The 16,451-nt window shown below is 34.9% G+C and overlaps 1 protein-coding gene across 7 annotated transcripts in view; it reads right to left on the bottom strand.

The window, feature by feature from the left end:
• The window catches only part of ARHGAP15 (Rho GTPase activating protein 15), a 622,596-nt gene that overhangs the window by 296,253 nt on the left and 309,892 nt on the right, over positions 1 to 16,451 (bottom strand). For all 7 annotated transcript variants that reach the window (XM_079924573.1, XM_079924572.1, XM_079924570.1 and 4 more), the window contains 2 exons: positions 9,339 to 9,437; positions 7,913 to 8,042 (listed from right to left, as the gene is read on the bottom strand). In XM_079924573.1, the coding sequence (XP_079780699.1) occupies positions 7,913 to 8,042; positions 9,339 to 9,437 (229 nt within the window). The remainder of the gene's footprint in view (positions 1 to 7,912; positions 8,043 to 9,338; positions 9,438 to 16,451) is intronic.

Genomic DNA, 16,451 nt, shown 5'->3' with positions numbered 1-16,451 from the left:
TTTGGAGGTCACCATCTCTGACGGCACTATCCCAGTCCTACATTTTGTATTTAGCCATCGCATCTCCTATTTTACCTCTATTTTTTTAGGCCAATTGATTTTGTATACAAAAAGGGTATATTTACATTACTGAAATTGGGTAGCAGGAGTATTTAGGTTCTATTTAAATAATCAGAGAAAGATGAATTGGCAGACTGATTTACCATTCTCCAGACATTCATAAGCCATTTCTTGAAGGAAGCTAAGAGTCCTAATGTTATAGATCACATTTTATTGCATTTCGATGGGAAGAGCTGGTACTTTTGGATACAACTCATACTTTGGGAGGAAAGCAATACCTGATTTTCCTTACATGGATGTGGGCTTTACTATGAGTAATGAGAAATAAACTTATTTTCCAAGAAGATCTCATCGATTATACATGTTTACAGTTAAATGTTTTCCCTAAGCATACTTTTGGGCCTATTTGGGACACCCAAATAAATGCATTAAAAATCAAATTTTTTTTTTTAGGATTTTGAAGAAAAATAGCGTTATTCCCACACTCCAGAAACAAAAAGGAGTATACCAAATAAATTCTGTACACAGAAAGAGTTGATCATTTGCATTCAAAAGAATGCTTTTTTTCTGCACAGGGATTCACTGTAAGAATGCTTTAAATATCATGTTTAGCTAAGATACTTTAAACTTGATATGACACCAGTAAACAAATATCATATACCTAACTTTACAAGAAAATATTAATATATGCCCATTCTAGGGTCATGGAATAAAGAGAGGAGAAACTTTCAGAGGAGATCAAAGGACATTTTTTTCTATTGTTTACAATCACAGTAGTGTATTCATGCTAAGGAAGTATTGCTGGAGAGTTACAGCAAACAGCCCTCTGGATCTGGCCTATTATTGAAAGAAAGATGCCATTTGACCTAATGAAATCAGAAATTGATTAAATGCAGTTCATCTAAGGGGAAATATGGTCAGGGAGTTACTGCCAGGGTCAAGAGGAGATGCGGTGATCTAGTGCTTGAGTGCTGATAGGGTTAGATAGACTTTCAGAGTAGCTGATGCTACAAGATACATGACAATGGACACTGAAAGGTCAGAGAGCGAGATCAACCCCTTAGATGGGAAGGAAGAGATTAATCAGAACATCCTTTGCTCAGCTTATAACTAAGTCCTCTTATCCAATGATTCACCGAGAACTGAATGTTTTGAAGAGACTGTAATCTATGGGTCCCAGGAAACTTGAATTGCTGCTAACTGTCTTGGAAACACATGTCAGAACAATTGCTGTGGTCACACAGTGCCTCAGTGAAGCCCTGGAACCTTCGTGAATAGTATTGGTTTTTGTTTTTTTTAATTAAATAATACTGTTTTGACAAAGTAATTCAGATGTCTGATTATCAAGTGTGCATTTAATCTTTACTGTTTGTTTGTTTGTTTTTCTCATAATGTTTAACTCTTCCAGCTTTGGCAATGTAAATTTTCTTTTAAAACTTTTCATGTTTTTCTTCACCAAACTGGAATATTTTGAAATAAAGAACTCCCTTAACCTGTGGGAAACAATCAAGAAGAGAGCTGACACTCACCGTTCCTTAGATATTGTGTCTTAAATGTCAACTACGAACTGGCATTTTCTATTGGCACTTGCCATCTACCTCTACAAGGATTAAATCATGTGTTGCTGCAGCTGCTGACTTTCAACACCCCCTGAAAGGAGTTCAGGTGGAGAGCAGAAATGAGGCACTCTGCTCTGAGAAAAACTGGCAGAACAGGTCTTCAGATAGTTAGATATTTTCAGGAGCCAATTTTATGACCCCAATTCTTGTATCTCTTCATATGTGGAAAAGTGCTAAAATCCTTCATGGCGACCTCTGCTCCTTGTGACTAGCAGTAACCTGCACGGGACTAGCAGAAACTGTCTGTAAAAAATATGTGCTTGATTGCATGTATTCCCCTTCACCAAAATCACATATATACTGACCTTGCCCCCTGCCTGCCTCTGTGGAGCAGTTTCTCAGAGCTATCTGGGATGCTGTCTCCCGGGCTGCAGTCCTCATTTTGTCCCAAATAAAACTCTCACATTGTGCGGTTTTTTTTTAAGTCAACATAACTATAGTAAAACAAATTTATTTTTATTTTCACACTTCAGTTCAATAGTTTATTTTTCTCAGGTGGATATTGAATGAAACTGGTGCCAGGGTACCAATATTGATTTTAGTGGGAAAAAAAAGAATCAGATAATTGACCACCTTATCTGAATCTGGATCTTTCTGACAACACGTTCACCCATAATATTCTACACAACTATTATGATTTTTTTCGTGTGTGTCCAGGTAAGAGCTTTTCTGTTTCTTCAGAGCTAGATATAATTTCTTTGTGCAATTTTAATATTGTTTTCATTTTCTTGGCAGATGGCTTATTCATCTTACTATTTTCATGCATTGGCAAGATTAGGCTGTTTTATACAAAATTCTTAATAAGAAGAAACTTTAACATATGTATTTATATGACTCTCCAGAACAGGCCTCACAATATGTTTTGAACAATTGCTAATTACATATTCATCCAGGAAACTAGTATGACTTTTCCATTTCGGATAATAATGAACATTTTAATAAATTTTGTTAATTATATAGTTACCAGAAAGGTCACAATAGTCACAAGAAAAAATATATTGGCTTTTGGAGAAAAAGTAGGAAAACAGTGATTTATCAATGTTTTACATTTAAAGAGGTCTTAATGTAACTCATACTCAGAAAATTTGACTTTTCTCTTAAAATTTTCAAATTACAATTAGAAAATGTATATATTCTTTTATTGAATTGTGAACATGAGTAATGCCTTATTGTGTATGTGTGTGTACATGTGTGTATATACTCCAGTTTTTGATTGTGAAACTTTCAAACATACAGAAAACAACAGCATCATGATCACTCCTATAGATACCACCTAGATTCAACAAATGTTAACATTTGGGACAATGCCAGACTAATCTCTCATTACATACATGTCTTACAAAGAACATCTGACCTTGCTGAGGACTCACTTCCCCACCCATGCTGCAAAAACTTCCTCTCCAGTCCTTCATTCTCTCCTTTTCTGACTATTTCTTCTGGCTTGGAGGCCTTGCATTCCCTCCTTGCCATCACTGGGGATTTTCAGGGTCCAGGAATCTCCTGGCCAAAGCCATTCTGAGAATCCTGATTGCACTGGTGGAGTTGGTGTAAGGGTGGGGGGAGGAGAAAAAGGGAAACCAGATGGAAAGCAATGCTACTGGGAAGGCAGAGCTCCTAGGACAGAGGTGCAACAAACTCAAAATGAACTGTTCCCTAGAAACAACATTCAAAATGATTGCATAAGATTCAAGTGTGCTTTTGTGGCTAGTACATGGTTTCCTTACGAAAATGTGTTGAGGTCTAAGCCACCAGTTTACAATTGGATTTTGAGAAGTTAGTCTACATACAGTTGTGGATGGCCAGTATTATAATTATTTAGATTAGCACAAAAATTAACTGTCTTCTCTATCACACTTGTTTTCACTTGGCATGACCATTATTACTTTGCAGGCAAATTTTTAAACAAAAATATCACTAAAGTTTCACAAGCATTTTCATTTTCTGCACTGTATAAATATCTCAATCCAATTTTTCCATTCTTATCTTTATTCCTGTAGCCTTGTACATACGTTCTTGTTACATACATCACTAAGGAGCTGTGGAATTAGGAAATCCATATCTAAAATACTTTTAGGATTTCACCCAGAATACATTTGGTTTTTATGATGCTTTCATCAAAAGACAGTTAATAGGAAACCCATTTCCTTTCGGTTCTATTACTTTTGATTTTATTCTTCTAACTTATGTTCATTTTGGGGTGCTTATTTAAAATGCTAAGTATCAATTTTGTATAAACTTATTCAAGATTTCCATACATGGATTTACAGCTTAGCAATTGATTAGCATGAGATATACTACTCCTACAGCATAATCTAAATACAAAAATAATTTTTAAAAGTTTAAAGTACAGATGTGTGGAGCCAGGAATTTTAGTGGTGTGGCTTCAGATATATCTATTAATGAAAAATAATAAATACATGAATGAGGGAATAAACTAGAGGTATGGCTAAAGCAATGGTGAAATGGCTAGATGCTGAATCCTTTCCATCAACTGGAGTTTCTTAATGAACTGCTCTTCTGGGCATAAATGAATCAAGAGTATTTCTTGGCTCCCTTGTGCTAGTTCCTGGTGTGCTGCTCCCAAGAATGCCCTGGCTGCCATTTTCACCTAGGAAGTCGCCAGGGAAAAGACCAGCTGCTCATATTCAGATTTTTGCAGCCATAACTCCCATATCCAGTTCTGGCTCCTTTCCCCTATTTCCTCTACACTCAGAGAGAAGATGTCAAGTATATATGCCTTGCTCCAGTCTTCTATCAGACACCACCCTTGGCTCATGCCCTAGTTTGCTGCCATCTGCTTGGGGACATAGAGGGCAATAATAAGAGCTCCTACTTATTGAGTGCCTGCTGTGAGCTAAGTATTTACATATCTAATTTCACATTCTCACTTGATCCTGCAAGGACAGTATTAGATCCATTTTTATAGACCTAGAAAGTAAAGCTCAGAAAAGTTCAGAAAGCTCTCCAAGGTTTCTTGGATTTATATTTGAGCTTTTCCTCTTTGCCATCAGTGGAAGACGCTTCTCTTTCCTCGGAAAAATATGTTAGCATTTTCTTTGACTGACTCTCCACTTTCCATAACAGCCCTCCCTGGAGAGCTGCTCTCCCACTCTCATCCCATGCTGGTGTCCTGAATTTCCCACAGTGATTTGGCCCTTACATTGAATTTTCTGGCTTCTTGTCTGTTAGACTCAACTGATATCTTAAAATATCTGATTAGTACTTAATAGTGTTGGCAGGTTAGAATCATATTTTAAAAAGGAAAGTATATTTAAGCACTTAACTTTCTGATTCACTCACTGAAAGTACATATTTTTTTTCCCATGTTATACAGAGAAACTGGACAATGAAATGACCACCTGTTAGCTGCTAATGATGTTCACATGCCTTTAAAAAAAGTAATTCTGGCTTTATCTGTCTACAATCTTGGCGACAAAACTCGTGGGAACATCAAGGGCACAGGAAGCCAAAGGCAGCAAACTGACAATAAAGTTTGTTCTTAGACTGCTAATAAGGAAGGAGACACTGTGACTCTCTAACTCCACATAATTATGTAATCTCAAGAGGGTGACATAAAACCGAATTCATGCTTTAAAAACCTAAGTTTGGGTGCTCAAATCTGGGACTGAGATCAGAGGGGTTTCACAGAGCGTATTTCCTACTTGAAAAAATATTTTAAAAAGCATCAAATATAAAATATGCCAATCACTATTTTAAATGCATAGCTAATTTGATATTGTGTGGGTGGGTCAATCATTATGCCTTTCTAATGAAAATGAATATGTAAATACCGAATGAACTTCATTCAAAGTATTAGATGGATATTAACTGTATCCTACGTTGCAAAAAATATACTAGTCCTAAAAAAGGCTTACAACTATAAATATCCACCAAAATACAGTAACGAAGCATTTTCTAAAATTAGGGCTAGCAGTAAAGATTAAACGACCCTTTTAGTTTAACAGTGAAATCAAAGTCCAAAGGCAACATCTGGTTTTAATTCTTTTGCTAATATGTTTTTGGGTCCCTATTTAAGTTTATTGATTTATATGGATCTCATCTTTAATGTAATATTTCCACCCAAGGCCAAGGTTGATATAAACTAAGTTTACCTTTTATTTGTTCATTTCACTATAGTGTGATGGTTAAAAGCACAGACTCTAATATCGGTTTGCCTGGGTTTGAAACTTGTCTCCATAACTTGTTTTTTGTACAAGTTGCTTTAGTTTTCTGTGCCTCAGTTTCCTCATCTATAAAATAGGGTTAATAATGGTACCTATGTCATTGGGTTAGTAGAAGGATTAAGTAAATCAATATAAGACAAGCACTTAGAACAATGCCTGAACAGTAAGTACTCAGTATTTGCTAGCTATCATTACTTTTTAACTGCAAAGAAAAAGGTGAATATGAGGTCATTATACAGTTAAATACATTTTGAAATGAATAGAATGAATTATATGTCTCTTTCCTTGTCTTTAGACAGGATCGAATTTAAGCCCCAAATAGACAAATAACTGTCTCTCCCAGTTAAAAATAAATTCTAAAGAGAAGCGGCTGGTATTCTACCTGTAGGAATTTTTTTCCCCAGTATGGTCTGAAAACATTTCAAGTGACTATTGCTGAATACAAAATCCATTTACCTCAATGTTTCTCACACACACTTTTATAAACCTTTATTTTCTCCTGAGCTTTAGGCTTCAGAAATGTGCCAAGGTCTCCTCCAAACCAGCAATTATATCTGAGATTCCAGAGCTACTGCTCATTGCCTCATGCATCCTTTTATATCCACTACAAATGTTTATGTAGTTAACATTAATTATGTACTCACAGTTGAATTCTAATTCTAAAATCTTATGTCTAATCCCATACGAAGTCAAGAGGGACAATGACCAGGAATTCAAGAGAAATCTTCAAATGAGATAACTTCAAACTGTACCATCATATGGAAAACTTTTAAAAATGGCATTGTTTATCTTCCACAAATAATTTGGAAAGCACCATACAGTCCAAGACACTAACACTGATAATTTTAAGCTCTAAGTTAACACAACTGCTACCTAAATAATGTACCTAACAGTTGTTGAAACTATGGTATGGTTCTTTGAATAATGACAGTTTTGAAAGGGTGCTCTTACTCAAAGCTGTCATGCTGTTTCTAGATTTGGGTTCCTAATAATTTAGATTTGGAAGATATAGTATCACATATAAATAGTTTCCCTCTTTCTTGTCATGTGGGTGAATGTACATGTACATTTATGTATAAATATGTATAATACTCTCTAATGCACACAAATATGTGTATCTACACATATGGTCATCTAGCATATTTACTCATATACATATGTAGATAAGGAGATATTCCATAATCAGCCTTTCTCTACTTACTGAGTTCTCCTTAAGTTCAAAAAGCTAGGATATAACTACACTGATCTTCGGTCAGAGGGAAATTGCAGAAAAAATGGTGATTCAGAAGATTCAGTGTAGGTAGACAGATGATGCAAGAAAGGTATTATAATTTACAAGACTTTGGGAAATTGTTTTTCTCTAATTCCAGAGATATCTACTTGTTCTTTTAGGAAGCTGAGACTCATGTCAACTCTGTGAGATATGCACGACACTTTTTCATAACTTCCTTTATTGAGGAATAATCAGAGTGAAGAAGGTTAAGAGATATGCTCAAGGTCACTATATAAGTGGACAGACTGGTCCTTTTCATTTCAAATTCATTTCTTTCAGAATATTAGAAATAGATGTGACCTTGGAGGACATCTAATCCACATTCCACATTTCTAAATCTTTCTGGTGGTCTAAAAGTGTAGAAAGTTGCATAGTCTGTTGGTTTATGTTGAGCCAACTATGCTGGTCACTCATATATCTTTTAACGTATGGAAATCAAATAGTCAGCTTACCAAGGTTTGGAGACACTTGACATTTCCCACTCTCAAAATCAATCACCAATCTGAACGCCATGGTTATTACTCAGAGATTCAGAGGTTTGCTGTAAGCAGAGACCATGACCTTGGAACAATTATTTTTTCAAAAGGCATTACCAACAATGACGCATGCAAAGCGCCCAGACTGCCCTCCAGTGCATGAATCCCTGGCCAGAAAATGGCTACGAATCTTCCATGAGTAGTATGAGTTTGGCTCAAATCTCATTTCAATGCATTTATATTTCATAAGCACTGCATTTAAACAGAGTTAAAATGAGCAAGTCAAAAGAAAATACTTACTTAAAGATTTCCTGTTCTCTGGTTTCTGTTCTTTTATATCACTATCATAGTGACTTAGTAGTTCAGTACTGGAGGATCTCTGAATTTTAAATAATTCCAGGTTTCTTGAAGGACTACTTGGATCCTTTGGCTGGAAATGACAATTAGATGGGATAATTTTACAAGGAAGAAAAAATGCACTGAATAGTTCTGTGATCTATTTTGCTGTTAAAGAGAAGTTTGAAATAAGGTAATTATTTTGGAATAGGGCCCCTAAGCTAAGCTCAATTTTCAAATTTAATAATGATATATATATATATATATATATATATACACACACACACACACACACACACACATATACATATATATATATATATATATATATATATAAAACTTACTAAATGCTGTGCATACCCCAAGCACTCCGTGCATTAACTCAGTCATCACAGTAATCCTATGAGGTAGGTATTATTATTATTATTATCCTTATTTTCCAGACAAGGAGACTGAAGCCAAAAGAGATAAGTAATTTGCCTAAGGCCACACAGCTAGTAAATGATAGAACCTGGATTCAAACTTTCAAATGCAGGAAGTTTGACTCCAGAGTCCACTCTTAATGACAACAGCAATCTGTGTGTGTGTGTGTGTGCGTGAGTACTCATGTGTGCCTGGATAAGGGAACTATATTGATGATGGGGAAAAGTCAATTTGTTATTTTATTTTTTAAAGTTTTGATCCCAAAGTTATATAATGGAAGTGTGTGATTAAATCACAGTAAAATTACACAAAAATGTTGTAGTTTTTGTATACATTATTAAAAACGCTCAAGAATATTTTCTTCTCAAGATTTTGCAAATATTAGTGTCCTAAAATAAGACGTTTGGTCGAGAAACAGTATAAAATGAGTAGTTTTAAATAATTTGACTCTTTTAAGAACATACTCTAAATGTGTGAATTTAGGGTAATTTCATGAAGTTCTAGATACATAATTTTCATGAGAAGAACAATCTAGCTTAGCTGGAAGAACAATGAAAATCAATACAAAGGGTTATTGTTTACTGGTATTATAACAGTGAGTATGGGCTTAAATACATTGATATTTATTTTCAAGAATATGTATTATAGATTGCATAAACTGAAAATGTGAAAATTCAGTAGTTATTAAGTCCTTGTGTGCTTTTCACAGACTTCAGTGAATGAACGTCTGTGTTATTTCAGGAAAAAAATGAATGCACTGTGTTTTTGAAAGAGAGAAATCAAATGACATTTAGTTCCACAAATCCTCTCTACTGAAAATGGTTTTCGTGGACTAGTTAAACTTAAAATAACTTACTAACTCTCAATTCATAGGATCTACTTAAATGCATGTGTGCTTATGCCTAAGCAATAGATTTAAATGACTACATTCTAATTAATAAAGGTAACAGCCAAAACAAATACATACCAATCTGTCAATTGCATTTTTGATAGCGTTGAACCAATCCAATATGATGAAGTCAATATCTGACTGCAGAAGGAACTCAGTTCCTGATACTGTTGTGATCTAAAAAAGAAAAAGTTGAGAGGTAAGCAAACCATATAAAATAAAATAGATCTCTCACATTAAAAAATATATACTTTTTTAAAAAACACACTTTAATACACTCAGATATTTTCTTGTATTCCAGTAATTGTCTTTCTGGAAACTGGGAGACTAGGATCATTTTGAACTGCTCTCTATAAACGATTTTTTCATGTCATAACAAATATATTATTGTTTTAATAATAGAACAATTAACTCAGAGTAGGCCTAAAGCTGAATTACTCCAACTCATGGAGAAAGGAAGCCAGGAAGTTCAGAATAATGCAGACAGTATCCACTTAAGTCAGAACCTCAGAAAAATGCACTCGGGTGTGTCAGAATTCATTCTGCACTTTTGGCTCTTTCCTGTTTGTCTCTTTCCAATCAAATAGTATCTCTATATTTGATTTCATTTTATGGAAGGCACTAAAACAGATTATTTACCAAAGAGACTAATGCAGACTTTTCTGAAAGGTCATTCTAACGAATAACATTTGGCTACTTCTACTTTCCTATCATAAAGACCTATAGGAAAGCAATAAAGGACCAATTTCCCCACAAAGGGAGTACATTAGAATAAAAGTTCATTTACATATTTGAACCTCTCATGGAGAGTACTTATCAAATGAACATTCCTGTTCCAGACTCTTAGGGCTGTTAAGTAGTTGGCAATATTTAGCATGCAACTATACGTTTTTCATTGCAGGGAATCTTTTTCTCCCTGGAATTGTGAGAGAAGAATGTGGCCCTATAGAAAACAGAGCAATGCTCTTGATTTCACACATAAAGGACTACTTAGACAAGAATTTGATTAGAGTGGGTGTGGACACGCTCTTCGTATTAAGCTATCAATCTGAACTGTGAAGATTTTCCCTTTGTATTGTTGACTTTTTGTTTCAACAGGAAGATGAACATTTCCCAACTACTGTCACACATCAAGCAAAGCTTCAGAGGTTTAGAGGACTGACATTTCAAAATACTCAGTCAGGAGCTAGTCACCTCTTCTCAGCCTTACTTCCTCTAAATAGGAGGTAAATGCTGAAACGTGGCACAAGTTCAGAGAATCACAAATCATGCTACAAAATGTCTCTGTAATTCTATCATTGAAGTGACAATTATTACCCCAAATAGCTCACTCTGAAGGTTTCAGTGATTCTTATGGCAACATTTAATGACAATAATCCTGGAGTTTTAAAGCAATCTTTGATTACACACATACATATATATTCATTTGCATTGATTTTTAGAAAAAACTATTTAGAGATGCAACATTACTCAGTGCTGCAATGCAACCATTCTTGAGTGAGTTGGATTCCGACTTTTTACAATTGTAAGAAAAGGAACTATTCAAAGTACATTCAAATTATGAGAAGTGAAAGATTAGAAAATAAGAGGAATTTAATTATCCACACTAGCGTTTGACAGATTACCAGGGCCCATCACTCTTTTTTTTTTTTTTTTTCGGTACGTGGGCCTCTCACTGTTGTGGCCTCTCCCATTGCGGAGCACAGGCTCCAGACGCGCAGGCTCAGCGGCCATGGCTCACGGGTCCAGCCGCTCCGTGGCATGTGGGATCTTCCCGGACCGGGGCACGAACCCGTGTCCCCTGCATCGGCAGGCGGACTCTCAACCACTGTGCCACCAGGGAAGCCCTATCACTCTTTTTTTCTAAGTAAAATTGCGTGCAAGAGTCGGGATGGCTCAAAATAGCCTCCAAATAGTCCTCTGTTTTATGTATCTAGTAAAAGACAGTTAAGCTGATGTTTGCTTAATTATCTGAACACACTTACAATGGTCTTTACTTACATAAAGTTCCAAATATTTACTTTATAAAGTGCTGCCACAGAAATAGTCATCTAAAAATATAAGGTCACTTCTAACTAACGCAAGAAAACTAGTAATGTCCTTGACCTCTACCTTCATCCTAATCTGAAGGTAAATATTTTGATTAAGAATGTATTATATAATGTTACGATTTGTTAACATACACAAAGAAAAATCAATTAGCCCAAAGGCAGTGTACAACCTATTTCTCTGTCATTATAAATAAACCATTATTAAAATTATAAAAAGGAACATTTTCGAAGTACCAGAAACAAACATATTCTGAGGGTTTAGGAAAGAGCCAGTACGGTTCAGTTTTCAGTCTAGTAAATTCAAACAGTGATAAAATGTAAGTACTTCAGCAGTGCATTTGCAGTTTTGGTGCATGCTACGCAATGCAAAGCGGATCTTTACTCCTAACACAACCAAGAGCAAAATGTACTTTAAAAGTTTCTTTGTCCAAATATATTACTGCATTAATTGTACATAACCAGTGATTTATGAATTCATTTTGAGAAGCTGGATCAGAGAACTATGTGAATGCAATTCATTCAAAACATACTATCAGAAAGATACAGTTTACATCCTTTTCTTGGTCTTCCCACTAATCTTTCAAGTTACTAGGCAGTCTGGAGAAGTCTGCTACTGCTCTCTACAGTTTAAATGCATCCACTTCTTAATTACAGTCAGTAATTGACTGTTCTGCTCCATTCCAATCACTCACAGGAAAGCAGTTTCAAAGTCTTTGGCTGGTAAAACACATTTAATTCAGGTTTCTCAATCCACTTTTTTAACATTACCTCTTTAGGTTTTCTGATAAATGGTTTGCTGAATCATACTTGCACTTTGAACAATCAAATTTTCAACACTCTTAAAAAAAAAGATATCAGTAAATGTTAGCTTTGACTAAATGTTTGATTATCTCCTGATGACACTATAGAGTGATATAGAACTGATAACAGACATAAAAGATTTGATATTGAGCCAGGCTAATGTATTCTTTCTGTATCGTGCTTTGTCTAACTGACAGATGCTGGAATACGGTAGATGAAGGAAGAACTTACAGAAAAGATGGGTTTAGGCAAGAGCTGTTGGTCTACACTTTGCTTCAAAGCCTACTTTAGACAAATGCCTCTTGAAATCCCTTATCTCCACTAAGTTGTATTTTGAAGGGATATATCCTGGCACCAAAGCCGTCTCAATGAAATTTTCTGGTGTTGTCAAGAATAGATGTATTTAAATACCTGTCAGGAAATTTGCCTGAAACTTTTTCTCGCTAAATAATGACCACCTGAATTCTTGCTGGTAATAAGTGTATGCCTAAGAAATTATATAAGCATATCCACTGGGCAACACGCAGAACAGACACATTCCTCAAGACTCTGGTGTTAATTCTGCAATAGTTTCCCTGGGCTAGGGACATAACTTAGTCTGTGTCCTTGTTAGGGCTCCTCTGAAGATGAAAGCAGGTACATCCCAACTCCAAACTTCACTGATTAGAGACAAGGAGAGAAGAAATTTGTTTTCTAACCTTTAATTAACAAATGGAGTATAGTTATGCTAATTTAAAGCTGCTTAAAGGACTTTTAATGAGTAGGGTTTATGTTTAAGTATTGCCCTTTTCAATATTGTCAATTAAGTACTGCTCTTGTCAAAATGCATTCTGGCGGTTAGTCTTTCCCCTGTTGGATGTTCACTTAAATGAGAAATTAATATGTAGGATGGTATTTATATTATTAACATTTTCCATACTTTGGTTTACCAGAATAGAAACAAAAAATTTTCAGAACATCACTTTTTTTTTTCCTGATTTTAAGACATTAAATTTACTGTGGAGAATTTAGAAAAACTGAAGATAATGAAAAAACAAATTAAAACTATTCATAGCTCCATAGAGGAAACATTATAGACATATTACTTTAGTTATTTTTCAGTCTTTTATAAATAATAACCAAATGTGTGTGATAATGATCAATGAACAACTTTACGATATAGATGCCTCATCAGTAAAACATATTTGATGGTTAAATATTGTCGGCTACTTCCATTCCAGTTGACCTCAAATGAATGTTGGGAGACTATCAAAGGTGCTAGAGTTAACAAGTGACACGTGTTCCCCTCTTTGATAGTAACAACTTACCTACTGCAGAATAAACCCCACACATAATTTTAGTTCAGGAGAATGAGAAGATGTATTTCTCACCGAACATCTCCCTAATCATCAATAAGGACTGATTAAACATCTATTAAGTGCAAGGCGCATTGTTAGAAGCTAAGAATACACAACTCTCACCCTCAAGAGCTCACAATCTGTTTGGATAAACAGGACATATGAGTATAAGGATAAATAACAATAGAAAATGGCTTATACTAAGTCCCAATGTGAGTGGCACAGACAATGCTCATGCCAAGATTTCAGAGGAGGGAGTAATTACTGCAGACACATTTGTATCATGGAATTATATATAAACTATTGGTCATGATATGTTATTCTTTAAAGGTTGACTTTATCAGAACTTTAGTATATTAAGGATATGAATACTACCACTTGGTATGCAAAGTGATAACAGCTTTAATGATCTCAAAGCACATATTAAACATTCTTCAAATGCAGCTTTCTTCCACTATCATAAAGTAATTTTGCAAATGAAGAAAATGAAGCAAATGAGGAAAATGAGAATGCCATTCTATCAAATTGACATCACTTTAAATGACAGAATTAAGAGATTACAAAGATCTTGATTTCTAGTTCACTAGTTCTTAGCAAACAGTTGTATAACAGTCAAGGACTCTGCATATGGGAAAAGGACCATGATGATTTGGTTTCAGTTGTGAAATTTGGAATATAGATCTTAGACAAAAGTTGCTTGTTTCTTTACTGTTATGCTAAAGATAGCACAATTTTCAAAGATCAACCAATATTGTTTCTCAGATGTTTTCTTTCTTTCTTTTTTTTTTCCCTCAGAAACAGCTACTATCCTGCTACGAAAAAAAAAAAAAATATATCTAAAACAGAATTGGAGCACCCAAAAAACTCTTTGAGATTCTAGAAAGAACTAAAACAATCCTATGTTTGAACTAAGTATCTTTCACATTTTGCTTAGGATCAAACTTTGATGATGAGCCTAAGGAGGGTTTATTCCATCTTAATAAAGTTGAAACTGTATATAGGAAATGTGTAATAAAATATGCCAGATATCCAAAGAGCCTTGAAAAATGTTAAATCGTGTGTCTACAGTGATTCTACAAGTAAGCAGATTACCCATTTAAGAGGAATGGAATTTAATTGCTACTATATTTGGAGACACTTTGGACTTCTTGATGAAACCATTATGTTTAAGTTAAATTAAGTAGATATAAAAAGTTATGTCAAAGTATAGCAAATTCATTTGAAGTGAAAATAATTTTTTTATTAATTTTGGTTGTATCTTTATTTAATTCTAATAGCATAAGAAATATATATCTTGGCCACATCATAGTGAGATGTCAAGACCTAAAACTGAAGCAATAATGCTTTGAAAAAACCCCTCAGATTAACATTTTTTTTTCATCTTGCATCACACTTCACATTTGATATGGACGTTGTCATGGTTATACTAATAGTTAAATTACTTGGTCTCAAAGGTGTTTATGACCACCAAAGAAATTACATTATCAAGCTGCATGTCTGTCTCAAATTACAATCTGGTTTGAGTAACTCCTAACATTTTTCTTAACATGTCGAGCAAAGTTAACATAAAACTGAGGGTAAAATATCAGTTAGAAGTAAAAGGTCTTCAATTTGTCTTTCCAAAAATGTTACTTGTTAAAACATTTTGTGAGAAAGTATCTGCCTTGTGTTCCCAATGTTGCTAGATGTTAAGTAAATATATGCTGATTAGAAAAAAAAGTTGCTTTGGCAACTCTCTTATTAAAATGCATTTGTAACCCCCATCTGTCATGAAAGTTTTGAAAAGTTTGTTTACTTTGGATAGCAGCCTTATCCTAGCAAACAATGATAGCAGTCTTCAGAAGTCGGGTGAGGAACAAGCCACTAGGGATCCATTTTCGTTTTAATTGGCACACACAAACACTTTTCTGGTCTGTCAAGAAGATCAAGCTAATATGCATGGAGGGTGTTATATTCTCAGCTTTGGGGACCAGTAAAGCTCCCTTTATTTAAGTAATTTAAATGATAGACTGCAAAAACTTTGCAAGTCAGAAAAATGTTTTATACTTTCTTAGGGAATATTTGTTTTAAGCAACGGAAAATGTTCTACATATCTAAAGATGTTGAACCTTATGTTATAATTACCCTGTTTCTTCTGACTCTGAGAAATGTTCTAAAATCCACACGCTACTAAATGAGCCTGGCCACCAAAGGATCCTGTGTATCCACAACTCCCTTTGTGTTAACAAACGTGAGTTCATTAGTTTCGAGAGGTTTATTGGATATGTTTTCAATGTGTTTGGGGTTGATTGATTTGCATGTACATTTACTGGAACCCTCAGTGGTGTCATCATATCAAAATAACCTGCTCATGTACGCAATTTCTTATTTAATGGAAAGTAAACAAATGTTGGGCAATATACACGACAGATTTTAAGTGTGTTCTGAAATCCAAGGTTTAAGGTCAAACTTTCAAGAAACAGTGTTTTTTAACTGAAATTGAGCTGTACCTTTGACACTCAAATAATTTGGTCCCTGCATTCCTACAACACAGATTTGTTCTGCGTAATAAAACTGGTCCCGTAGTGAACATTCACACCCTGAATCACTTGCCCACTCTACCTTTCTGTTTATGAATGAAATACCCAAACCCAAACAAAGAAAAAAGAAAAACAAAACTCGTGTTCATTCTTTTACCTGTAGTGAAATACTTTAACTACTGAGAAACAGTCTTCTCAATATTCATCAAAGAATACTATCCAAGTAATTAGTAGATAGTTTAGCAGTTTCTACACGTTTGCAGTCAGCTACACCAAAACTTTTGCCTGTGGTGCTCATATGAAAAACAACTGAAAAAGTGACTAATCGAAGCAGTTGGTGTATAAAGATATCAGCTTAGAGTTTTATTGCTGTTAATGTTAATTTTTAAACTTGGGGGGAGCAACTGCCTCTAGGTAAACTCATCATCCCAGGGCTCGTGTTCGCTGGTACCCACCACTCAATCCCTGCCAACCACAGATCGG

This window comes from Stenella coeruleoalba (assembly GCF_951394435.1).
Source record: "Stenella coeruleoalba genome assembly, chromosome: 6".
Classification (NCBI taxonomy): domain Eukaryota; kingdom Metazoa; phylum Chordata; class Mammalia; order Artiodactyla; family Delphinidae; genus Stenella; species Stenella coeruleoalba.
The sequence above is the reverse complement of the archived record's forward strand: the minus strand, read 5'-3'. Positions and strand labels throughout refer to the sequence as shown.